This window comes from Brachyistius frenatus, unplaced genomic scaffold, assembly GCF_029030835.1.
Source record: "Brachyistius frenatus isolate BFR_SWC_R1_liver_20210118 unplaced genomic scaffold, ASM2903083v1 Contig_8, whole genome shotgun sequence".
NCBI classification, from domain to species: Eukaryota; Metazoa; Chordata; class Actinopteri; family Embiotocidae; genus Brachyistius; species Brachyistius frenatus.
The window spans coordinates 2,397,214-2,421,664 of NW_027210607.1; the positions used below are offsets into that span (position 1 = coordinate 2,397,214).

Sequence of the window (24,451 nt, forward strand, 5' to 3'; positions counted from 1 at the left end):
ACAACTGCTGCAGCCCCAATGAACCTCAGTGAATTATTCCACAATCTCATTAGAAGATGGTTGGGTGGAGCCGGATCACTGAGGGGGGAAAGGGATCAACACTGTCAACAATATGCACACTAGGTTTATTTGCTCCTGTTGCTCGGCTAACAATAAAGTATGGCATACTTTGATATTGATCAAATAACACCACGTAGCTTTGACTTGTAACCGGGTTACATTCACAGAGTCTCTCTTTTTTTTTTTTGCTATTTAAACATGTATTAACACATGTCTGGTTGGATCCTCTCGACCGCACTTCGCCTTGTTTGCACGTGGACAGTTGCCGTAGTTTGTGTTGACCTCGTTGCCATGGTTACGACGTCAAACTCGTTTGACGGTAGCTCAAAATGAGCATGTCATTTTCCTATTTCAAATAGTTTATTCGTTTTCCAAAGAGTTTGTTTTGAGAAAATATTGACTCAAGTTCGTACGGGTGTGTTTTTTTTTTTTTAAATACCAGGTGAGCTAATACAGCTAATACGCTGTTCGTTAAATTGGTTAAAGTTAACTAATGTTGGGCGGGACTAGTTACGATGTGCAAACTAGCATTACCTTGTTGCCAAGTTAGAGAAGAAATCTGACGCTTACATGAACCTTCCTGTTTTCAGGGAGACTGCAAAAAGTTCAACACCCTGAACAATGATCTGAGTACACCGGCTGAACACCCACGCATTATTTCTACAATGACTTCCCCGGAGAAAAAGGAAAAGCATCCTGACGTGCAGCTGAGCTTCGTCTTTGGGAACAGTGTTGTCAAAGCTCAGACCCCCCGCAGTCCATCTGAGGAGGCTGAGCCACAGGAACCGGCTGAATATTACTCAACAGAGACATTATATCTGAGCAGATCTGAGCTGAAACATTTTCCAGACAGTATTTTGAAAAATAGCAGACTAAAGGTAAGTTTGGATGATGCCGTTCTTAACTTCTTTCCCACTGAGATACATGCAGTATGCTGCAGGGCTTTTTAAGCAAGAAAAATCAGTACATTAGTGGTTGCACTGCAACATAATTTATTCTCCTGTATTATTATTTTTTGTTTCTTTTGTTTTGTTTTTTTCTTCAGAATCTGAGTCTCGAAGGCAACCAGATATCCACGATCCCAGGTACAATGTTCATCAGCTTGCCCAATCTGCTGTGGCTGGACCTCAGAAGAAACCTGCTTGTGTCGCTTCCTGCTGAAATTGGCTCACACAGGTCGGGATGGATCCTGGGATTTTTTTTTTTTAAATATACGTTGACTGATTCCAAATAGACCGCCATGGGACTGGATCGTGTTTCTTTGTGAGGTTTCAGGACATTGTTTTAATGACGTTTCTCTATTTTCTAAAGGCTGATTGATGCTCTGTTGTTTAGTAGAATTATACCATATGCTAAAAAAAAAAAAAAAAATCAATTCACAAGTCCTCCGAAAGTACAACTAAGAAAGGTAGAACAGATTCTTAGTAAGTGTAAGCGTTTCTGGATGTTTATATTGAATGACTGCGGTGCTTTTGTGCTGTTCAGTTGAGTCACAGCCCTTTCAATCATCTCATAATCTGTAGTTTTATTCATGTAGGTCTCTGAGAACGCTACTGCTGGAGGGGAATCCTATCTCAGAGCTTCCACCAGAGCTCGGTGAGTTGAGTTCAGTCGCTTCTTACAGCAGGCAAATTCGCTTTAAAATAACAAGCTGTCTTTCTGTTTCATCATCGTCAGTATCGTCAGTAAGTCTCGCAGAGACTGCATTCCATGCAATAAATAAATAGTAATTATTAATGGGTGGTTGATACAGTAAAGTTTCAAATTGTGCTTTCCTTGTAGTCCTTATTACTGCTACTGCAGTGTTGCTTGCTGGTAAATTAATATTGGTAATTCAGGATTGTACAATATGTAAGATTCTTCTGCGTTCGGTGTAAATTAATCAGGATAAGAGTGTCAGCTAAATACCAGAGCGTAAGCTGCTATGAACAATTCATCATTTGCCTGTGTTTTCCAGGAAATGTAATTACCCTCAAAGGCCTGAACCTGCGGGACTGCCCCATCCTTTTCCCTCCACAAGACACCGTGCACCAGGGGCTCCGGCCCATCCTCCATTACCTGAGGAACGCAATGGCCGAGCAACCGGTTAGCGCGAGGAAGACCCCTGAAGGTGAATAAAAGGCACCTTAACTTTGAACACCAGCAACGAGGTACATGCACGTTCATTCGAGCCATCTGCTCTCTCTCTCTCAAAGATAGGACGGCTGGCCACAAAAATAGCTCCTTGCCCTGGTACCACTTCACTGGTGTGACTTCTGTTCCCTTGGAGACAGCGCGTGCCACCCGCCTGACTCATTTTTTTTTCTTTTTTTTCCCCCCCTGCTGTTCCAGCTCTGTCATATTTTTAGCCTGATGAAAATGATCGATAACCTGTGGGCTCTAAACAGGAGCTCTCTGTCACTGAGCAGTGTCTGGAGGTAATCACTGTGAGAAGCCCAAGACAGCCCTCCACAGGAGAGGCTGCTGCTGCACAATGAGCAGAGCCAGACCCCTCAATCAAGACGATTTATCTCCCTGCCTACAAGGTTATTAACAAAGACAGGACCCCGGCCTTTGCTGGGGGTATAAATTTAGCAGATTAGAACATACACCATTAATTTACACACTGCATGGTCGTCAACCTTTTTGAGCTGTGATGAAATGGAATATTTAGCCGGTTTGAGTCTAATAATCCCCCACCAGGTCAATGCTACACCCAGTCACTTATTTGATATATTCAGAGCAACTTGCTGGTCACATATTCTTCTCTGTGGTCCACATATATGCTTAAGAAGGGGAAGGTTTGACCTGCTGTTGTTACTCGTGTAAATCTGATTATAAAATGTTGGTAAATCTTTGCTGCAGTTAGAGAAAGAACCCGTTATTATCAAGCACTGTAGCTGTAAATGGAGATGATGACCAGTCTCTCCTGGCCCCTCACACCATACTTGTAGGTGTCACGGTTGTTTCCCTGCCAGAGGAGCTGCCAGTGGTGGAGAAGCTCCAGCTGTTGGAACTGATGGGGTCCGGCGCGGAAGAGCAGGAAGAGTCAGTGGACGAGATGCAGAGGTTCACTGAACTCAAGCAGAAGTTGATCCTGCTGGACAAAGCTGAGCTGAGCTCAACAGGAGAAGGCGATAAAAAGCCAAAGTCACAACTTATTCCTATTAACAAGCGGTAAGTAAGTTAAGTAAGAGGTTAGGGATTTTGTGTGAAACCAATGAGAGAAAGTGCTTCTCTTCTGTTGAATGAATATTTAGAGATTTTGGGAAACATGCTTTGTTGCTTTCTTCTAAAGAGTTAAAGGAGAAGATTGATGTCATTCTAACATCTGTACATTTAATTTGAAGCAACAGCCAGGAGACAGCTTAGCTCAAAGAAAGGAAACAGGGGAAATCAGCTGGCCTTAGGCCACCACCTCTAAAGCTCAGTAATTAATTGATTCAATTGATTTTACCTTGTTTATTCATTCCAGACTATTTCTTGGCTGAGAACAGTAAATTCCTGAAGTCTTAGCTGGTTAACAGAAATCTGGTTACAGCTAAGAAATAGTCACATATAACCCACTGTAAAACAGTAAAATATCTCTTTATGCAACTGGTTTTTTTTTTTTTTTTTGGAAAAGCATAATATAAGATGTTAACTGGTGAGCTTCAGAGGTGCAGGCAGATTTTGTTACTGTGGGATATTGCTTGTAGAGCCTGACTGATACTGGATTTTTGGGCCAATGCCAATACCGATGTTAGGGAATGAAAAACTTCAAATATTGATGTGACAGCCACAATTTTTTTTTATATATCCTTCATATACAGTATATATTTTTGTAATCATCTCTCAAGTGGACCCCTTTATCATAATAATCATAATACCAATATCCCATATTTTCAATCTCTCCATCTCTTCTGGTATAGTTTCAAAAGTCTGGAAAATGGTTCACGTTACACCCCTACGTAAAGCAGGTGACAGGAATGATCTTAACAATTACAGACCCGTATCCAAAATTCCTTGCCTTGCAAAAGTCCTACAACATTTAATAAATGATAAATTGAAGGTATTTTCTGTCCACAGCTTGTCTTAAACCCGTTTCAGTCTGGTTTTAGGGCAGGCCATAGTTACTGCTGTTACTATGGTTCTAGACAACATTGCTTTAGCATTGGATAAAAAAAAAAAAAAAGCAGTGTGCACCACTTTTTGTTGTTCTGTCAAAACCATTTGATACTGACGATCACTGCCTACTCTTACAGAGGCTGCATAATATTGGACTAGACTTTAATATAGGTAATTGGTTCAGGAACTACCTGTCAGAGAGACAACAATCTGTTGAATTGGGAAGCCGCCACTCTGAGTTTTTACCAGTAACAAAAGTTGTTCCGCAGGGTTCAAATCTAAATCCAGTTCTTTTTACTGTTTACATTAACAATATTGTTTCGTCTCCGGTCAATTGTCATTCACATCTGTACGCGGCCGACACAGTTTCTGTACCACGTTGCCGATTCTGTACAAGTGGCAGTAGAAAACTTACAGTTCTCTTTTATTGCCCTCCAGGAAGCTCTTAAAGACATAAGACTTCTATTAAACGCAGGCAAAACAAAGTTTATGTTATTTCCCGAAGCAGACCCATAGATTACAATAATCTCAATATGTCTACCTTGGATGGATTTACAATTGAAAGAGTCACAGAATATAAATATCTGGATTGATGAAAAACTCTCATTCAAATTTCACATTGATAATCTTGTGTGCAGACTCAGACAAAAGGTCGGCTGCCTCTATAGAAGCAAAACCATGTTTCCCATGTTTTGCAGGAAAAGGATTGTCGAGGCAGTCTTCATGTCAACCCTAGACGATAGCGATGTGATTTATAGACATGCATCAGCCTCAACACTTTAATCTCTAAATTCTGTCCACCATTCCGCTCTCAGATTTATTACAGGTAACGGCTACAATACCCATCAATGCCTTCTAAATGATGCGGTTGGATGGTCCTCTCTTCAACAGGGACGTGACACTCACTGGCATCTCTTTATTTATAAAGCTCTGATATGGAAAAGCTTCCCCGTTACCTGTCTGAAATGCTCGTATACACAGACGGGCCTCATCAGACCCGCTCCACTGACCGGCTCTTATTACGTGTTCCACACGTTAGGACTCTTCTGGGAAAGCGTGCTTTTAACTTTAGTGCACCTGACTCCTGGAACAAAATACTACACCTCCTTAAAATCAATACACTTATTCCATTTAGACATTTCCAAAGCTTTACTTTAAATGTACTTGTAATTCTTTTATATAACTGTATCTTACTCTGTTTATCTTATCAAACTACCTAACTTATATTTTAATGCTTCTTATATAACCCTCTTATTTTATATTTTTGTTGATTTTAATTCATCTTTCTGTTTAATCTTCCTTCAGCTGACACTTAAATGTAATTTAACTAGAAGCTAAACTGTGGTTACAATCTGATCTGTGTCAGCTTGTCTTATTGCTGTGATCACTGCCATTGTCTTTATTTGTTCTTTGCTCAATAAATGACTCAATGTCATTGTAAATGAGGGTCACGCTCAACGAGTTCTCGAGTGTAAATAAAGGTTGACTGAATGGCTGAAAGTGTGGTCATCAAACCCTTTTCGCACTAGTATGTAATGGAGGCAGGATATTTTTCAGTTTACTGTCCGCACTTGCATCAGTGCACTGAAATGGTAAACTTCGCTCGGAATTGAATCATCTTTAGCTATAAATATCTATTAAACACCACAAATTAAAAAGAAAAAACATGTGTAATTTACCATAAGCATCTTTTTCTGCATTATGTTCTGTATAAACACGTTTCCATGTCGGCCAATATACTGTATATGCTGATATCGAAACATCTGTGATAGGCCGATATCAGCCAATAATATCAGTGAGCTGATATACCAGTCGGGTTCTAATTTCTACGCTAGCTGTGTCCAGTCTTTATTCTACACTAAGCTGAAAGGTTTCTGGGTTTATCTTCATATTTAATGGATAATTATGAGCGAGGTGTAAAACAGAACTTTTCCTTTAAAAACACTAAAAAGTGTAGACCAGTTACAATCACGTGTTGCACGTGTATATTGCAGGTAAGAGTAGTTTTGATGTTCAGTAATCTGTCAGTCATCTGTAAATGTCTTCTTTCTCTGTATTGGTTTTTGTTTTTGCACCCAGGCAGCATGAATCTGTTGCACATTCAGTAAACCATTTTAAGCTGTCCAGATATTGGATGGAGTGAAAGTTATTTGCCATCCAGCAGTAAGAAAGTGAATTTGTTTTGGTGCAGTAGATAACTTCAGTGCTGAGGTGTGGTGGAAGACATGCACCATGTCTTGGAAAACGATGGCAAAACCCTTTTTTAATGCCACTTAATGCACAGAGGACAAAGTGATACAAAAAAAATCTCCCAGGCTTTCTCTGTCGGGTCTCAGAGCTCAGGAGAGCAATAAAAATAAAGCATCGTGTTTCAATTTATTTTTCCAGAAAAATAATAACGGCCAGGATAATTCCCGAGCTCCCCCTGTTTGACACTCAGCACATGAAGAGCCCAGAGGAGAGGAGACAGGCTGCCATGAAGGAGCAGAAAGAGAAACAGGCTATTCTGGAGCAGAGAAGAAAGTAAGCTGATTGTATTTACCTTATCTGTGCTGCTGCATTTAAACCATAGAATTACATTTGGATTGAATGTCCAGAAACCTCAGGCCAGGTAATGCCACAGGTGTGACAGAATGTTGTTTCATAAAGTTAGACTATCCCCCCTCAAATTGGCCCAAGTAACCAACTGTGAGAGATCAATACAATATCTACTGTAAAAGCAAGAGGAGCAATCACTGTTTACAGACACCCCCCTCCCCCACGCGCCTCTCCCTCGCCTCCCCAGCAACCATTTAGAAAAACAATAACCCAGGAACCATTTCTCTTGACATAGATATATTACCATGCCTTGTTATCTGACTCTTCCGTAGAAACCAAGAGGCTCTTCAGAAGTGGCGCACACAAGCCAAAATCACCCAGGAGAAGAAAATGTCCGAGCAGAAACACAAGAAGCAGGAAAGACAAAAGAAAAGGGAGGTACGTGTGGGTTGAAATCCTCTGAAGTTCCACCTGTCAAACTGCCAACCACCAGGGGGCAGTAGAGCACCACCTGCGCCACACTGGGCTGGAAGACTGAAACAATAAGTGTAACATTACCATGTGATAAATCATTTTGATGCTACTCATTGGGTTTGTAGGAAGGAGCACAAGTAGAGCCAGGGTTGAACATGAGGCAGCAGCAGATTCCAGAGCCTGTGATCGAGCACGCTGCATCAGCGAAGGCAAAGCAGCAACACACACTGTCGCTCTCAATGCTAATATATACATGCAGACAATCACACACTGTACACAGATGGATGGCTTTGAGTAATTTGTCTGTCAGCTACATTTCCATGCACATAGCTGAAGATGAGCCGGTCATGTTTGCAGACAGCCAGCAACATCAGTGTGAATATACACTGAGTGAAAAGTCCAAAAACCAACCCCCATTTTGGCCATTTAACACAGCGCACAGGCTGTTATGCTCCAGCTTTCCAACTTTGTAGGATGTGTCGCAACAGTTGTGTCATCCTTTTATGTTCTGTTCACAAGCTGGAGAACAAAATACTGTTGTACAAATGCGTCCTTGCTGTGTTGCAGGAAGAACGGGACAGCAGTGGTGCAACTCAGAGTCAGACGTCGGGCACGTCCGTCACAGGGCGAGAAGACGACAGGTACAGTAACTAAATACTGTCAAGTACAGTCTAGAAATATATCCACCACATCCTGAAACCTGAAAGTATTAGAGTCAGAGTCAGGCCCGCTGCACTGGCCACCAACGTTTAGTTTTTCTCATCAGTGTGCCTGTCAGCTTTCTCACTGAATCTATAGTTCATCTATTCTTTTGTGAAAAGTTGTGAAGGTTACTGGTTCTAAGAAAGGCATAATGGTTTCAACTTAAAGTCATTCCATCAACGTAACTCATGAAAATCATACTACACATAGTCTTTGGTGTGAAAGTAGCCACAGAATAGTAATTTTCATGAGCCCTGCAGATGAAGGTGAAAAGATAGAGACATCTAGTGGCCAAAGAGAGGCTGTACACGCATTACAGAACATCAGCAGCTTTCCTTTGTTCTTCTCAAACAACATTCTGTCTTTGGAAAAACAGATAAAGCAGAATAGAAAGCAGAGCTCGTCCCGTCCTATTTTCATTGATAGAATAACTGAGGAGAAAACGATTAGTCACTGGCACTGCATCTGTAATCTGTAATCTGCTGTCATGCCTTCATGAAGGCTACGATGCCACAGGCCATACCTGTGCATCTGAATATTCAGTCATTTGGTTGGAAATCTTGACCTTTGACCTCAGATCAGCCCGGGAGCTGGAGCAGCAGATCCGTGCCCGTGTTGAGGATATGCAGGAGAGACACAGGAATCCCAGGGGCACAGCGACCGAGCAAATGGCAGCGGCAGATGAGGACGTGGAGGAGGTCGGACCTCGAGTTTATTATTCACTATTTCCACAACCTATCTGCATTCATCGGCTATTGATCAAAATTTGTTTGTTTGTATTGTGTTTTTTTTTTTACCTTTTCTAACTGACAGATGAGGAAGTTACAGATGCAGCTCAAAGACAGGAAGAAAAATCGGGGAAGAGATGTTGAAAAAATTTTCAATATCTTCACCGGATACACCTTGCCAAGTTTTCTTGACAAGTGACCGCGATTACACACCTGCTCATTGAGTTCTGTGGTATTGAATTCAAACCCAAAACACCCTGCCATGACTAGTCCCTTCATGAAAGATCACTGTAATGCTCATATCTGAAAAATAAATAAATCAAGTAGAACATTTTCCATTCCATCGATTCTTTATTTTTCCTCTGGACTTCTTCATTACACAAACTGGTCATGTCTTGCTTTAACAATAACTTACTAACATTTAGTTACTCAATATGTACAACATAAATATGATAGTGTTGTATATTTACTGTGTGAAGTGAAGCTATTCAATTGTAAAGAGTTACACTGGTTCATCAGACATAATATTAAAATTGGTATACCACCACACAATGTATACTATACAAGCTTTAAAATGTAAAATCTTTAAGAGAAATACGTTATCAACAGTAAAATACAAGTAAATCTGACATTTTTTAACCAGACATTCAAGAACATCTGAATTAATTTGACTGGCAGCAGAGCACATTTCAAGTGGATTGCCAAAGTAAAGACTTCAAAAGCCAATTGGCCAAATAGCACATTTAATACTATTGAGAAAGTATTTACAATTGTGGTTTAATAGGTGTAAATGTGATGATGAATATCTGGCTGTCATTCTTTATTATCAAATTTGACGAACGTGTCGATTACAAGTTGATCGTTGCATTTATATGTCATCCGTGTTCATCTCAGTAAACGCGTTGAACACAAACGGCATTAATCTCTGGCTGGGAGAAACCGAGGCATTCCTGAGATAAAGGTCCGGAGTAATGAGAGGCATCAAACAGGGCAAAGTGAGGCAGAGAAAGGGTAGGCCTTGTGCTGGGAGAGTTTTTGCTCCTGTAGCTCGGAGAGCGTGATGTCAGCGGTGGCAGCACTGGTGTAATTGACTTGGTGGGGGTGATGGCGTCATTTCATGCCCTGGTGTAGCCTCCTGCTCCAATAGCGAAGGGGAGACGGATCTTTGGCCGACGCGACCGTGGCTCCCTTGGCCGGGATCGAGCACCGCCGAGCCGGACAACTCACCCCGGGAAACATGGAGGCTGCGGCCGAGGAGCTGCGGGCCGGCTCTCGGGTACCTGTCACTATCGATCAAATAGTTAACGATACGCTGGTGGTGACGCTGACCTATCGAGAAAGGAGCTACACGGGGATTTTACTCGACTGCAACAAAAAGTGAGTTTTATTTATTTTACTTCCGTTTCATATTCTTGTCTGAATTAGATTTGCTAAACTCTGCTAACGGCTAATTTACCTTTGATGCTAAGGCAGAGCTAGCTCGTTAGCTAGCTATTAGCAAGCCGGGCCTCCATACAAAAGGCTTACAGGTTATTGTAGCTGACAAGGTAGCTATCTGCTAGCCTGTCGGCTAATGGCAAACTGACAGCATTTAAGTCCATAATATGACGACAAAATACGTTATTTCGCTCTGATCAAAAACTGTGTGACAGGCCAGGTGCCCTGTCTGCAGAGATTGTGACTGACTTGTGCTGAACAATAGCTGCTGTCAGTGGGTTCATCTGTAGCTTATTGTTAGCCTAATCAAACACACAGCAGCTAAAACGTAGTCAGTAAAAGGGGGAAGCCTGTCTGAACTGGGTGTCACTTATATTGGACAAGGACTGTGTGGATGGATTAGTTTTCTGAAGTAGTGTTTGAATAAAATGATCTGAAATATTGTTTCTGTTGTGTGAGAGACAGAGACACAGAGACACACAGAGAGACACAGAGAGACACAGAGACACAGAGAGACAGACTACTCATAACCAGTCACTTCTGATGTGTAGAAACAAAAGAACATGACATTAATGGGATTTGATGACATTAATGGGATTTGATGAATCACAACTGTGTTTCCTCTTCTTCTTTAAAGATGTTCTTTTTTCTTTCTTTCTTTCTTTTTGAGGATCTGGGGACCATGTTAGGCTCTGCTTCATTTGAAAAGGCCCATTCGTAACAGTAAAGTACAATCCTGTTCAAATGAGAAAACCATCTCAGTGTAATTTGACATGTGTCAGAGTCATGTCTTATCAAGTCTTCTCAGTGTGTGTCACATGTGTGAGCCTTGTGTTGCTCCTGGTGCCGTACACCTTAAAAGCCACGGGCTTCAGACTATTTATAGACGAGCAGAATCAGAATCTGACCAGCTTTGCCCCTTAGTATGCTTAGATGGTTTTTCATGCGAGAGCCCAAGCTGTCCTGAAAATAACCCACCCAAATGGGAAAAGGCTGGCCTTGGAATCACTTAAAATAGGCCCATTTTTCAGGCCCTGTCACTGACAAAATTTGACTTCTTCTTCCTTTTCAGCTCATGGAAATACATTTCCTGTCATTGTGTCCCACAGGTTTTTTTTTTTAATACAGTTGTCTAGTCATTCAGGGCAGATCTCCACCATCTAGTTACAGTGTACACAACATGAAACATGAATCATGGCTGCTGCTCAGATTCTCTGTCCTTGTACTGTGCTTGACTACCACGGCCTGTTCCCTGTCACAGGCAGCACTGTTTGTTCCGTGTCAGTCACAGTGAAGGCTAATATTCAGCAGCCTTAGGGCCGCATATATCTGATATATATCTGTATAGATATATATATCTATGAACTGAGCTACATATATAGGATATATGGGATATATATATATATAAAGGTGAGAGGAACAAGCCTAACACCAAGAGACTATTATTCTGACATGCCTGCCAGCTCCTTTCTCTCTTGGGGAGAAGGGGCTCCCCAAATGTGCACTAATTAATAATCTCACCACACATAAGCCCTCAAGTAGACACGGATGCAAAAACAAACTGAAATCTCCTGGCTCCTTCCCTACATCTCTAAATCTCAAGTGATTCATGGGATTGTTTTTGTTCAGTCAGATGTTGGGGAGGGAGGGGAGGGGGATCCTGGGCATCCTGTAGTCTCTTTGTCTGCTGTCTCCTGACTAAAGCAGCACAGCCATGTTACTGTTGCCTGCCAGCCACCTCTTAAAGACTTTCTTGGCAGTTGGGGCCTTCATCGGGCATGTTTGCTGATCCCGGAGTAAAGAAAAAAAAAAGAAAAACACGTGAAATCACTGAGAAAGTGGGTGATACTATTGCTCCACCGTTTGTGGCCTGAAGCAGGAGGGCAGATAACCACCTGGCTGCTTGCATAGCAGACCCCAACCCCCCACACACAGAAAACTTTCAGCATACAGGTGACAGGGAGAGTGGCGTCAGGGTGTCCAGTCAAAGTTAAACAAGAGTGGTTAAATAGCTTTAAAGCCTGTATAGTATTTGGTTTTGTGCCGTCAGACTGGCCTCAAGGTATCTGAAATACAAACGTGCCGTTACAGAGACTTTCTTGCGCAGGAAGTTGCTTAAGTAAGAAATGCATGTAATCTGTGATATGACATGTTCTTTGATTAACTTCACCAACAAGGCTTGATGACATTCACAGTTATTAGGGCCCCGAGCACCGAATGGTGCGAAAGCCCTATTGTTATTCATTTATTGTTTCTTTCTTTCTGTCGTTCGTCTCAGGACCGGGCTGTTCTGTCTGCCAGATTTCGCAGCAAAACTCGAGGACTGCCCGATATCTAAAGCGGCTTGTGAAATCCCAGACGTTCCGAGTGAGGAGCCGGTTTCCAAATCTCCCAGCCAGGCTTCACACAGACCAAAGGATGAAAACACTCTCCCTGAAAGCAGCATACCTACCGAAACTCCACCCTGCCCCGTACCCACACCAGTGCCAGCTGGACAGACTCCTTATCCTCCTTATTTTGAAGGAGCCCCCTTCCCTCAGCCCTTATGGGTGCGCCACACCTATAGCCAATGGGTACCTCAACCCCCTCCGAGACCAATCAAGAAGAAGAAGAGGCGGACGCGAGAGCCTGGCCGTATGACCATGAGCACTATCCGTCTGCGGCCACGGCAGGTACTATGTGAAAAGTGCAAGAACACGCTGAACAGCGATGAGGACAGCAAAGACGGTATGAGCAACACCAAGACTTCTAGAAAAGAGAACGCCCTGCAGAGCGACGATGACGACAAGGATACCCCTTCGAAGCTGTCGCGGAAAGAGGATGTAGGTGTAACCAAGGACACTAAAAGACGGGAAAATGGCACCAGCCTCGACAGTAAACGCCTCAGAAAGGACAAAAGGGGTGAGGCTGATGGGGAAAAGTACCCCGGAGGAGACGTTATCCCCCACAGTCCGGTGATAAAGATCTCCTACAGCACTCCGCAGGGCAAAGGGGAGGTCATGAAGATCCCCTCGCGAGTCCACGGTTCCGTCAAACCTTTCTGCCCCAAACAGCTGGTGCAGAACGGCGTGGGAGAGAACGGCAAGATGCCTTCGGACCCCACCAAGGAACAGCGGCACATTCTAGATGCCACCAGGTCGGGACTCACCGTGTCCATTCCCAAACTCAAACTAACTAGGCCTTTTGCAACCGTGGGTCAGGACTCGCCTTCTCCAAAGATCCATTTGGGACCCCCTCAGAGGGAGGGCGAGGAGAGCCTGGTGGAGTACGAGGCAGAACTTGTCGGAGGCACCAGGAGACGAAGCCCCAGGGTGCCCGGGCCCTGCCTCCCCCACTCCGAGGACTCGGGAGAAGGCAAGAACTCTCTGGAGCTGTGGTCGGGGAGTTCTGGCGAGGAGGCGGAGCGGGGCCACAGCGACCTCACCCTCCTCATCAACTTCCGTAAGCGCAAAGCCGACTCTTCCAGCCTGTCCGTTTGCAGCAGCGACAGTCTAGACGAGTCCAAGTCCTTCAGCTCCGACGGCACCTCACCCGAGCTGTGCGACCTGGCGCCGGGCGAGGACCTCTCCGTAACCTCGTCGTCGGTACCGTCACGGGAGGACTGCAAGACGGTGCCGCCGCTCACGGTGCGGCTGCACACCCGCAGCATGACGAAGTGCGTGACGGAGGAGGGTCACGCCGTGGCGGTGGGGGACATCGTGTGGGGGAAGATCCACGGCTTCCCCTGGTGGCCCGCGCGCGTCCTCAGCATCAGCGGCACCCGCAAGCAGGAGACGGCCACCTGCGAGGCCCAGTGGCCCCAGGCCAAGGTGGCGTGGTTCGGCTCGCCCACCACCTCCCAGCTGTCCGTCGCCAAACTGTCGCCCTTCAGAGAGTTCTTCAGGTCCCGCTTCAACCGCAAGAAGAAAGGGATGTACCGGAGAGCCATCCTGGAGGCAGCCAAGGCCGTGGGTCACATGAGCCCGGAGATTACGTCGCTGATTTCCCACTGCGACACGTAGGTCAGTTCATAGCAGGTCACAGGCGGCGGCGGCGGCGTCACCTCTACTGTTGTGTGTCCTCGTGCTTTTTCAGGACTTTATACAGGGCTGGACCGTAACTTGAAAAACTCGCCAACATTATAATCCATCGCCTGCATTGCTGAAGTCACGGCAGGGTGTTAGACGAAGACGACAACGAATCGCATCTAAACTAAAGAGCAAGCGGCCAATCGCCGTCTTGTCAGCGCTTGTCCTTTTGTGCGGCTTCATTCACATACTGAAAGTATTTTTCATCGATGTCCCAAAGCGGCGGTGCGATTAACCTCGAGTGATCAGTCTGACTCAGTGAGGGCAAGCGATGGAAAAATTGCAGCGAGGAGCCGACGAAGATGAGTAAGAGCTGGAACGGAGGAGAGAGATGACGTGTCAGTCAGCTTCAGCAGACATGAGCGCAGCTGCGATAATTAGTCCGTTTTGGATCATTTGGAGCTGATCATCAGTCGGCAACAGTTTTCTGAATTGTCAAACAAAAGTAGCAAATTCCAGCTTTTTAAATGTGGAGATTTTTGCTGCTTTTCGGGTTTGAAATCCTTAGAAGACTGAAACGTGCGTTTCAGGAAACAAAAGTTTGAGTAAAACAAGATCAAGATCTTAGGCGAGGCAAGTTTATTTGTATTGTTTATTTTAACAATAAGGAAATTCAAAATGCTTTACGTCAAAACATAAAAAGCATCACTTTAGATCTGCGTGAGAAAGAAGCTCTCTAAACGCAGTAATTACGAACTCCTCGATATTTTGTCAAAGACCAAAACAATCAACAGATTCATTGAGAATGAAAATAATGACAACAAATCTAAATGTAAAATAACTGCAGCTACAACAGCGAGCAGTATTTTTCCATCACCTGACAAGGCAGCCATGTTTATTACGCTATCCTTTGTTCACATGACTTCATACCCTCAAACATTTATTGTATTTCACCCCTTCTAATGAGCCTGATATTTTTTGCTAGGTCACGTTGCCCAGCCTCCATAACCTTAAATGTGTTTGAAACGGATCTCCTTTGATGACGCTGGCGTGAAACTTTTGGAGGAATGAAAAGCTGAGTGAGAACGATCCCGCGGCGAATAGAACAAACAACGTTGAGTTGAGGCGTGCCGGCCGGCCGGGAGGAGGAGGAGGAGGAAGGGGGGGGGGGGGGTTGCCTCGCCACACTACACTGCACTCGTGTCATCAAACAGTGGCCGCGTTCAAAGCGGCAAAACAAACATTGATAGCTGCTTTAATGAAGGCTGCGCGGCCGACTGTCAACAGGAAGAGCTCGTTAACGAGGAAAGTGACTCGCGGCGTACAGACGCTGCTGATTCAGCACAATGGAAGCAGCTCCAGTGCACAAACGTAGGTGTTCGCTTATGTCTTTTTATTAAAAAAACAAAACACGCCGGTCTCGTTCCCCTGGTTTCTGAGTGCATTGACCCCCCCACCCACTTGGATACCGCTCCCCGGGTAGCCAAGCAGCAGGTCCTCGACACACACTCGCATGTTAAATATTGTCTTTTGAGTGATGGAAGGGGCAGAGAGGCCGTTTTCCAGCCCTCCTGTTTACTCGAGACGAGGTCGGCCGTAGCTGAGGAGAAGCAGTAAGGGGTTAAGACCGGCCTATATTTGGTGCTTTTTCCAGGCCTCATAAAGGAAGCGTTTTTTTTTTTTTTTCTTGCTCTGTCAGCTGCACTGAGGTTTTAGCCAGCTGGAAAGTAGCTGACGTTCACTTCACAGCGCTCCATAATCTTCAAACAACTTAACGTGACGAGTTGGGAGGTGAAGCGCTTCTCTCCCACTGCTGCCGAGCCGTGTCGACTCAGTTAAAGTCCCTACACCGGATACATGACCTGCCATGTTTGCTCATTGTCTTTACTTTGTGCTCTTTCTTCTCCCCCTTCTCCCCCTTCTTCTTCTTCTTCTTCTTCTTCTTCTTCTTCTTCTTCTTCTTCTTCTTCTTCTTCTTCTTCTTCTTCTTCTTGTGTAGAGGCTGAGGATTGAAGAGAAGTCTGAGGTTGTTTTTTTTTTGTTTTTTTTTCTGAATTCTCAGACTCTGTCATCAAGACCCAGGAGGGAGTACGTGCGGTTGCCACGGCTACTATTTATATGCCGGTTTTTTTTGTTGGTGTTTTTTCCTGTTCTTTTTCACAAGGCTGTTGGAAAATGGCCGCCAAGGTGGAGTGTTGACTAGATAAGGGAGCAAAAAAAAAAAAAGGTGAAGAAGCAAGAAAGGCCAGGCGTCTCACAGTCAACTATGAACTAAACTATTCCTCCTTGTTTTTTTTGTTTTTTTTATTTTCTAGATTTAATCATATTTCAATAGAGCCGAATAACAACACTACAAGGACCCGAATGTATTTATTGTCTTTAATGGTTTATTATGATCCAGTAAGTTCACCTTTCTACTACAGTCTCGCAAAAACCTCCTCGTCTGCTGCTGTCGTTATCCCGGCCCTCGTCGCCGATGTGTTCACGGCGAGGTCCCGACTCGTCCTCGGTTATGAGACCTCCTACCACAGATTTATAAAGTCTTACCCCGGACCCTCTTACTTGTGAAAATGTGAACGGCTCCATCCAGAGACAGTAGTGACTGTTCCAGCTCTTCTAGCGATCACAGTGTTCCATCCTCGTAGCCTTCCGCGACATCGGTTGGATTTGTGGCTGTATTTATGCTGAACTCTCTATTCCTCTCCTGAATCATGTTGCGTCTCTCTTCCATTTCATTTATATATATTTTATTTTTTTTAAGTTACGGAGTGTCATGTCGACGTACTCTTCCCCACCCCACCACCACCACCACCACCACCACCCTCCCCTTCTTCATTTTTTTTTCTTTCTTTTCCCTGAGAACCATTTTTACATTGAATTATTTAAAGCGTCACGTTTAAGAAAAAAGCACTTTATCTGTACCTTGGTGGCCTGCTGTAAGCTCACTGTCTGAAACACTATTGCGAGATACAGCCCTGATAGGCAGCGGGGGAGTTCAGAAGTCTTTGTGGTTGACTATCTATGGCCTTGGAGATACAAAAAGAAATCTTTTTTTTAATTGTTATTTTATTTTATTTTATTGTACGATTTGTGGGGACACCAGACACGGATGGTTGTGTACACTGTATTCTCGCATTTTGACTGCGGTGTGTTTTTCCCTCAGCTCATCTACAACACACGTATGCACACACACACACACACACACACACACACACACACACACACACACACACACACACACACACACACACACACACACACACACACACACACTCACTAACTACAGAAAATTAACATTTCCACTGGAGAAACACGGGAGAACAAATGTGTCAAAGCCCCCTATGCATTATCAGTTAAAGCTTTATGAGAGACTTTGGGAGAAAAATTTAAAATATAAACATGCTGTAAGAATACTGTGAATTCAACTGCTGAGTGTGCTGAAGAAAAAAAAGAAGAAAAAAAACAAAAAAAACCGCTTGCTACTAGTTGCAGCCTGCAGTTATATTGAGAGGTCAGGCGAAAGCAGACTGCAATGCTGACCTTTAGCGACCTTTTGTGTTGAAAGCAGCACTGTTGGATTATGGGGAGGGGGGAGAGGGAGGGGGGGAAGCCAGCGAAGGCAAAGAGACCGCGGCTGTCAAGCGCAGGCCCGGTCGGTATTAAAAAAAAAACAACAAAAAAAGAAGAAAAAAAACTCAACCGAAGATTGCACACAGTCACGCTCAGCCAACCAGCCCGTCTCCTCTCTGGCCGTCTGCGAACGCTTTGTTCAGGTGGAGGCTGAAAACTGTCAGTGAGAGGAGTGCGTTTAATTCGGGGAGCAGGTAAACCGCCCGCTTCCCATTTTGTTAATCTGCGATTTTGACTGTTTGTCGTCAAGCGCAGCGAGTTCCCCGGTAGCCTTACACAAAGAGCGGTGCGAGAGTCTACGTGTGCGTATGCCTGAGAGGGGAAACGGTCGTCAGGATTTTCCCCGTGTATGAGCAACATGGCTGTCTACTGTTGCCCCACGTTGGTCAATGTTATTGGCTACTTTTTTTTGTTTTCTTTTTTACATGTACTGTACATAAAATAAAATATACAAGCAATACTTGTGCTGTTGTGGATCGGTCACTTTAGTCACGGATGATCAGAGGGGATCGGGCTTTTTGTTGCGCCGTTTGTAGGCGTCCGTATTTAAATTGGAGTGGAAAGAGCAAAGGCTGTGATGCAGGTTTTTAAGTCTTGTTAAATGGTCACTTACTCTTACTATTACTTGTTAAAGCTGTTGTTTATGACTTGGAGAGAGTTTTTGATGATGTCAGCAGTATCATCAAGGCTTTTTCAATTTCAGCTGGTGACCATCATTTTCAAACAAAAGCCGTTAAAATGAGTTTGAATATTTGAAAAGTGCTTACATCAATACATAAGATCATGATTTGCAGATCTTTTTAGGGACTAAAACTCTGGATCGGTTTCCTTTTTTTTTTTAACGTTTCGCTGGATTCACAGGTTTGACATTTTAGGTCGGTTCAACTTAAGTTTACCAACTCTTTAACTGCAGTAAACAAATGTAAAGTGCTAAATTGAGTCCAAAACCAACAAATATTTGTTGATAACGTACATTTACTGTTTGGAAAGTTAGTTCTTTAATTAACAGGAATAATTTACAGCTTGCAGCCACATTGGGACAGTCCATACTTGAGACTTAAATAAAGTGTGCAAGGGCCGAGTCCAATACTCGGCTTCATCATGGTTGATATAGTTCTCTTTATTATAACGCCGAACAAACACAATTCATCTTAACGTGTATCAAAAATAAACAGCAGGTTTCCATCATCTTTGTTTTCTCCAAATTACAACAAAGAAAGTATCTGGTGAGTTTGAACTAATTAATAATGCAGCCGGAAAGTCGCTAATATGTCAATCTTTTTGAAATCTTAATTTGATGAGGTCAATGAACTGTACAATAATTCCATAGGAACCATTCTCCTGGCTTCTTTTGTGATAAGAAATACATTTCCTCTTTCCGCCAACATTTGACTCGTCAGGTTTAAACGGTTGAAGGAATCGTGTGTAGAAGTAAAATACTGATACTACTGCTAGCAGCTGGTTATCTTAACTTAGCAACAAGATTGGACAGAACGGTTTTACTCTTTGGTTTCCAGATAGTTTAAACAAGCAGGATATAATTAGTGCTCTTTAGAGGAGCCTTTTGGTGGATTTATGTTTGGACAGAGCCGGGCCAGTTGTGTTTATGCTACGCTACGTGAACCTGCTGCTGGCTGTAGCTGTATATTTACCAGACGGAAAGAGAGAGAGTGCTTTTCGTTTTCCCATCTAATTAAACCAGAAATCAAATATGTCAAACTATCGCTTTAATCTCTCCAAGCTATCAGCCTCAAAAATGGCCCTCGGGTCTGTTTCAGGTTGTAACTCAACATGCCTGCTGATTTTTAAGCCGATGTTTTCGCATGCGCTCAGCTTTGGTAGTTTGGTAACTCATCGTACTGCTAAAAATGATGCGGCTGTTTTTATTTTTTTTTGTCAGAATAATTAGAGCCCTTTTAAACCTTCAAAATAAATTGGCGTCTCGGCTCTGCGAGGTCAGCGGAGTATTAAACCGTCCTCACTGTACGACAGGCCTCCCCCATATCTCTCCTTCTTCTGTAAACACATGCCTCGGGCTCATCCTCAGCCGTGGCCATGTCACGCATGTTGATTTGTCGCCTCCGGGTCATAAATAGGAGGCGGTCGAGTGTGTTTGTTGCATAACTAGAGTGAGCAGTGGAGTGAACCGGCCGGTCAAGGTGAGGCGACCCTCCTCTGGCCATCTCCTGATCACATCATTTTACTATAGAGCCCCCCCCCCCCTTCCCTCATGGCTGCTCTCGTTTTTTCACCGGGCCCATGTTTGGTCTGAACACACCATTAGCCCGCAGCTATGTCTGTCTGTTTCCAAATCAGCCTCCCAGCTTCCCTTAAGTTCACAGCTGCTTCAAAACGTTACTCACAGTGTTTCTGAGAAGAGTCTATGTGGAAGCAGTCTTCTCGACATTTTCAGAAAGCTCAGAGCAAGTTGGGTCGTATTTGGTGATATTAAATGTCACAGGCCAGGGAGTTTCATTTTTTTTTATATATATATATTGTAATTTTAGTTGTGTATTGCTCTTCTTTGTAATTTGATAATACATCTGAGGACCGTGTTGATGTTCCTCATCTTTCCCCTCCGCCGTTATGCCTTTGAATTCCCTACATTACCTCAATCGCCTGCGAGCTTGCTGAACTCGTATCCTTTGTGGTTTTTAGATGCCGTCCGTGTTGCTTGTGTTCCAGTGACTCAAACGCCCGAGCGCCGAGCGCAACGCACACACACGACTTCCAATGCGGTCGCCACGAGCTCGCCGGATCCATTGGGCGCCATAAATCTGCGCGTCAACCACAAGCCGAGTCCTGGTGGCGGCATCATATTTATCACACAGTTAAGCAACAGTTTGCCATTTTTGCTCTCTTGCCTCGTTACATGAGAACCACCGATGCTCTCTCATAGCTGTGCGGTAGATCTACGGCTACAGACGGTTTTAGCTTGGCATCAGTAGTGCCCAGTGAAACGACTGGCCTGGCCTCGTCTGAAACCCTAAAACATCCTCTAAAGTTCAACACCTCGTGTCGTGTTTGTTCAATCCCCGCGTCTTCCCAGCCAACCGGCTGCTGGGAGCTTCGTATTTATGTTCGGATGAAACAAATATGTTCATTTTGGGAGTTTCAGACATGTTGAAAGGTGGATTTTGATGCTACCTACGGACAGGCTAGGTGCTAAAGCTTACATAATAGTATATAGCTACATAATAGCATTGATCTTATCATCTCCAATTTGTACGAAAGAAAAAAACGTGGCTATTTCTTTAATGTCAAACTATTCCTTAAAATTAATAAGGTGTCTGATGGAAAATAGTTTTTTTTTGAATCTATAGAAAACTCAACATTGAGCTTAAAAATGATATTTTCCAAAGCTTTTAAAGGCAATAAATCCTGTGGGAAGAGTTCTCGGTTGAAAATCAGTCAGCCTGCCTATTAAAGCTAAAGGATCACAGTTTTGGAGTTTTGTTTTTGTTTGTTGGTTGTTGTTTTTGTTTTTTTTGTTTTTTTTTAATGCCAACGAGGCTCTGGTGTTCAACTACGACTTCCTGGACGTCAAAGGCTGCCATTGCTTTGCAGAAACAGATGATTGATCTGCTCACTTCCTCCTTTATTAACATGAAAGGAAGGGAATAAACTCTGATTTACAGTTCTGAGAAACCCATATGGTTTTCCCTCTGTGTTTATTACAGCTGTAGCATCTGTGTTGGCTTTTTCTAGTTTGTAAGTGTGTTCTTCCCTTCAGGCAAGTCCTCGCCATCTGAGGCTGCGCTTGGCTCGGTGAGCGCTGCTTGGCGTCGATCCTCGACACTGTGCAGGTGAAGCGGGGGTGACGAATGCACGCAGGCGGGACGGCATTTTCTAAACCTCGCCGTGGTGCCACGCAGACAAACACACACACTTCTGCACAAAATGTGTGAGACAAAGACTGCGAGTTTGCCGGGAGAGCAGCAGTGACCGCTGTGGAGAGATTCGTCTCGGTGGGGGAAGCTTTTTATTGAAGTGGAGCCAACATTACCTTCCACTGTGAATCTCTTGGCAATGAAGGGAAAAAAAATGTCTCCTGTTCATACGCAACCGGCATTTTGGCGTGCATGTTCCGATATTAGCTGGGATACGATTCCTTTTTTTTTTTTTTTTATTATTATTATTATTATTTATTTGGATATTCAGGAATGTGCATGCAAACGAACACTTTGTTCGAACCCGCTCAAACCGAATATAGTAACTCTGGCCTTAAGATGCACTGTGACCACAGCAAACACAAAATCATACAACACGCGCAGCATAACAGAACAAACTGCAAACACGGGCGACACAACCAAACACAGAGATGCTGCACAAAACCACAATTCAGTGAGTTAGTTAGTTCCAGGGAACACTTAAAGCTAATGAACATGCCTTGAAATGAAAATTGTTACTGTGGTTGTGATTCATGCAGCTTCTCTCTCCGTGACTCATCCAGAAATGTACACGATGTATCTGTTGGCATACAGCAAATATCTGCTGTAACCAGTGCTGGAGAGTAACTGAATTACATAACTAAATTACAACTCAAATGTAACTGTAAATACAGTTAGGAAAAATAGGTAATTAAATTACTGTTACGATTCAAATGTTGGTGATTACAGAGGGATTACATCTGAATATATTCTTTTTAGTGAAAAGCTTATGTGTAGAATATAAAATTCAACTCTCAAACTCTCATCTGCCAATCAAATAAATGTGCATTGCTCGAAGCAACCATGCCAAGGCAGTTGGACATGTTGTCAGATAAGACAAAGAGATATTTAAAAAGGGTCATTTAGAAACCAGCATTAAAAACAAGTGACTGCTGATCGTTCTCTCGTCACTCAGTTGGAGTCGACCTGAAAACGTAGACTTTGAGGTTTTGGGAATATTTTTCTTTTAGACACTTGTGATCTACTGTTCATACTTGTGATATGTTTTGGTGGTTGAGCTTTTAAATCAAATCATGTCAGTATTAAATCAAGTTCTAGTGAAGAACTTTTAATAAAAGTTTGACAGTAATTTATTTAGGGCTTTCAGTTTTATTGCCTGGTTTAAATCATTAGTTTGAAAAGTAATCAAATGTAATGAGTTAAATTACTTTGATATAGTAATTGAAATAGTTATGTTGCTTTGTTTAAGAGGGTAGCTTGCTATTAAGCTGTAACTTATTCAATTTCAAAATTAACCTTAGTTGCTTACTCAAGCAATCAAAATGGTAAACGTGCTCCTTTTTCAATGCACAATTGTCCAAAGTCAGTATATAAATGTTTTTGTATTTGTTTGTGTTTTCTGTGTTTCCAGCGCATTCTGTTAGACTGCAAATGTGTCGTCAAATCAAATAAATGTTTCTCACAAAACAACATTTCTTCTAAATGTTGAACGCGTGTTGTCAGATTGCCGAAGATGTTTTCTTCATTTGCTTGTGTTTTTTTTTCTATTTTCTTTTGAGCAGCAGTGCATGCATGTCTCAGCCGTACACTACCCCGTGTAATACTGTGTTACGTAAGCCCAGAGCTTCATCTCCATAGAGGTGGAGTGCAGTGGTGCAGTGCAGCAGCGGATCTCTCCTCAGTGGGCCTCAGCCATCTGCCGGCACCGACTCCAGAGATGAAACAGGCTAATTGCGTTTGGATTTTTCAAATCTGCCGTTTGTAGTTCAGCGTGTCCCGACCAGTTCCACGACCGAGCAGGAGGGAACAACAGTCCCACTGTTGATATGAAAACACATACAGCACAGGCTTACACAACAAACAGACTGTGCTTCTCAGTAATCCCTGTATTTCCTGGAGTTGACGCGGAGCTACTGCACCCTCCACCCACATGTGGCATTTTTACCCTGTCCTCTTTGAAAGCCTGTCCCAGACTTAGACCCTGATTTCCTCCCGCTGACAGATGTGAACAAATGCTCGCACACAGAGAGCCGGAGTTGCATCACTCCTTCCCCTCCATGCTGCTCCACATTCCCATTTGTAGCATGCGGAGCGGTGCGCTGCTCCTTCATGGATCAATGCAGCGTAAATCTGGGACAAAACAAAAAAAAAGGAGGCACATGGCAGTGGGATGCTGTGTGCAATTACTGCTAATGATATGCCTCCATGCAAGCTGTGGCCGTAATTAACTCTGGAGGAAGGCTGGCCTGTATGAGCTCTGCATGAGGGGATGCTCGCAGGAACAGACACACAACTCCGAGCCAAGGCTAAGAAAGCAAACCTGCCCTGACGATGTTCAGACGACATGTCTGCTGCCCCAGATTAGGCACGTTGGGTGGTCCCGTGTGAGGAGTTACATGATGCGGATGTTAATGGAGTTGTCCTCCAGAGGTTTGGTAAAACTTGGACTTACTCAAGAGGTTGCGGTGAGGCAGGGGGTCAGCAAGTTACTGCAGACTGAAGCCCGTGTCAGCCAGAAACATTTAAAACTAAAACAGATGGAGAGAACGTTAAGTCGTGAAACTACCAAATTGAATTCAAAAATACATTATGGTCACTCATGGTAAGTGAAAATGACAATGTGTCCAAAAAAAAGATTAAAAAAAATCCAAGTCCAAACATATGGACAAAGTCACTGTCTGGTCATGACAAAAATATAAATGCTCATGGTGAGTCAAAATAATGGGAACGTTATTAAGTAAACGATCAAACTGATGCAATGAAAATATAAACTTTGACAATCTACGAAAATTTGTAAAATAGTAATTCATAATTTGAGACAATAACATGTAGTAAGTACAATTTTGATGTGAAAAAAGGCTCCATTTAACTTACCATGACCATTTTCATTTTTGTCATG

The 24,451-nt window shown here is 43.4% G+C and overlaps 2 protein-coding genes across 5 annotated transcripts; both read left to right on the top strand.

Annotated features, from left to right (window-relative positions):
- Positions 1-379: 379 nt before the first annotated feature.
- Positions 380-8,924, top strand: LOC138615900 (leucine-rich repeat-containing protein 27-like). The gene is made up of 12 exons (XM_069689777.1): positions 380-502; positions 651-938; positions 1,106-1,236; positions 1,598-1,656; positions 2,018-2,170; positions 2,994-3,216; positions 6,535-6,669; positions 7,017-7,122; positions 7,284-7,367; positions 7,726-7,799; positions 8,438-8,558; positions 8,674-8,924. Exons 2-12 carry the CDS (start codon positions 726-728, stop codon positions 8,785-8,787), a joined length of 1,413 nt encoding a protein of 470 aa, XP_069545878.1. The 5' UTR covers positions 380-502; positions 651-725; the 3' UTR covers positions 8,788-8,924.
- Positions 8,925-9,479: 555 nt separating this feature from the next.
- Positions 9,480-23,042, top strand: pwwp2b (PWWP domain containing 2B). Of its 4 annotated transcripts, none has more exons than XR_011310568.1 (3): positions 9,480-9,965; positions 12,304-14,398; positions 16,032-18,122. XR_011310568.1 is itself a non-coding variant. In XM_069689867.1 (3 exons), exons 1-2 carry the CDS (start codon positions 9,826-9,828, stop codon positions 14,024-14,026), a joined length of 1,863 nt encoding a protein of 620 aa, XP_069545968.1. In that variant the 5' UTR covers positions 9,480-9,825; the 3' UTR covers positions 21,396-23,042. The 4 variants fall into 4 exon arrangements, 3 of the variants coding, with proteins under 3 accessions (XP_069545968.1, XP_069545967.1, XP_069545969.1); XM_069689867.1 differs by lacking the exon at positions 16,032-18,122 and adding an exon at positions 21,396-23,042 and having other exon boundaries at positions 12,304-14,026; XM_069689866.1 differs by having other exon boundaries at positions 12,304-14,026.
- The last annotated feature ends 1,409 nt before the right edge of the window (positions 23,043-24,451 follow it).

What these genes read in the sequence shown, in the direction of transcription:
- pwwp2b (XM_069689867.1), top strand. Translation starts at nt 9,826, where the DNA reads ATGGAGGCTGCGGCCGAGGAGCTGCGGGCCGGCTCTCGGGTACCTGTC. An exon ending in TTACTCGACTGCAACAAAAA is followed by an intron (nt 9,966 to 12,303) that starts GTGAGTTTTATT and finishes CGTTCGTCTCAG; the next exon opens with GACCGGGCTGTTCTGTCTGC.
- LOC138615900 (XM_069689777.1), top strand. Translation starts at nt 726, where the DNA reads ATGACTTCCCCGGAGAAAAAGGAAAAGCATCCTGACGTGCAGCTGAGC. An exon ending in AGAGCTTCCACCAGAGCTCG is followed by an intron (nt 1,657 to 2,017) that starts GTGAGTTGAGTT and finishes TGTGTTTTCCAG; the next exon opens with GAAATGTAATTACCCTCAAA. An exon ending in ATTCTGGAGCAGAGAAGAAA is followed by an intron (nt 6,670 to 7,016) that starts GTAAGCTGATTG and finishes ACTCTTCCGTAG; the next exon opens with AAACCAAGAGGCTCTTCAGA.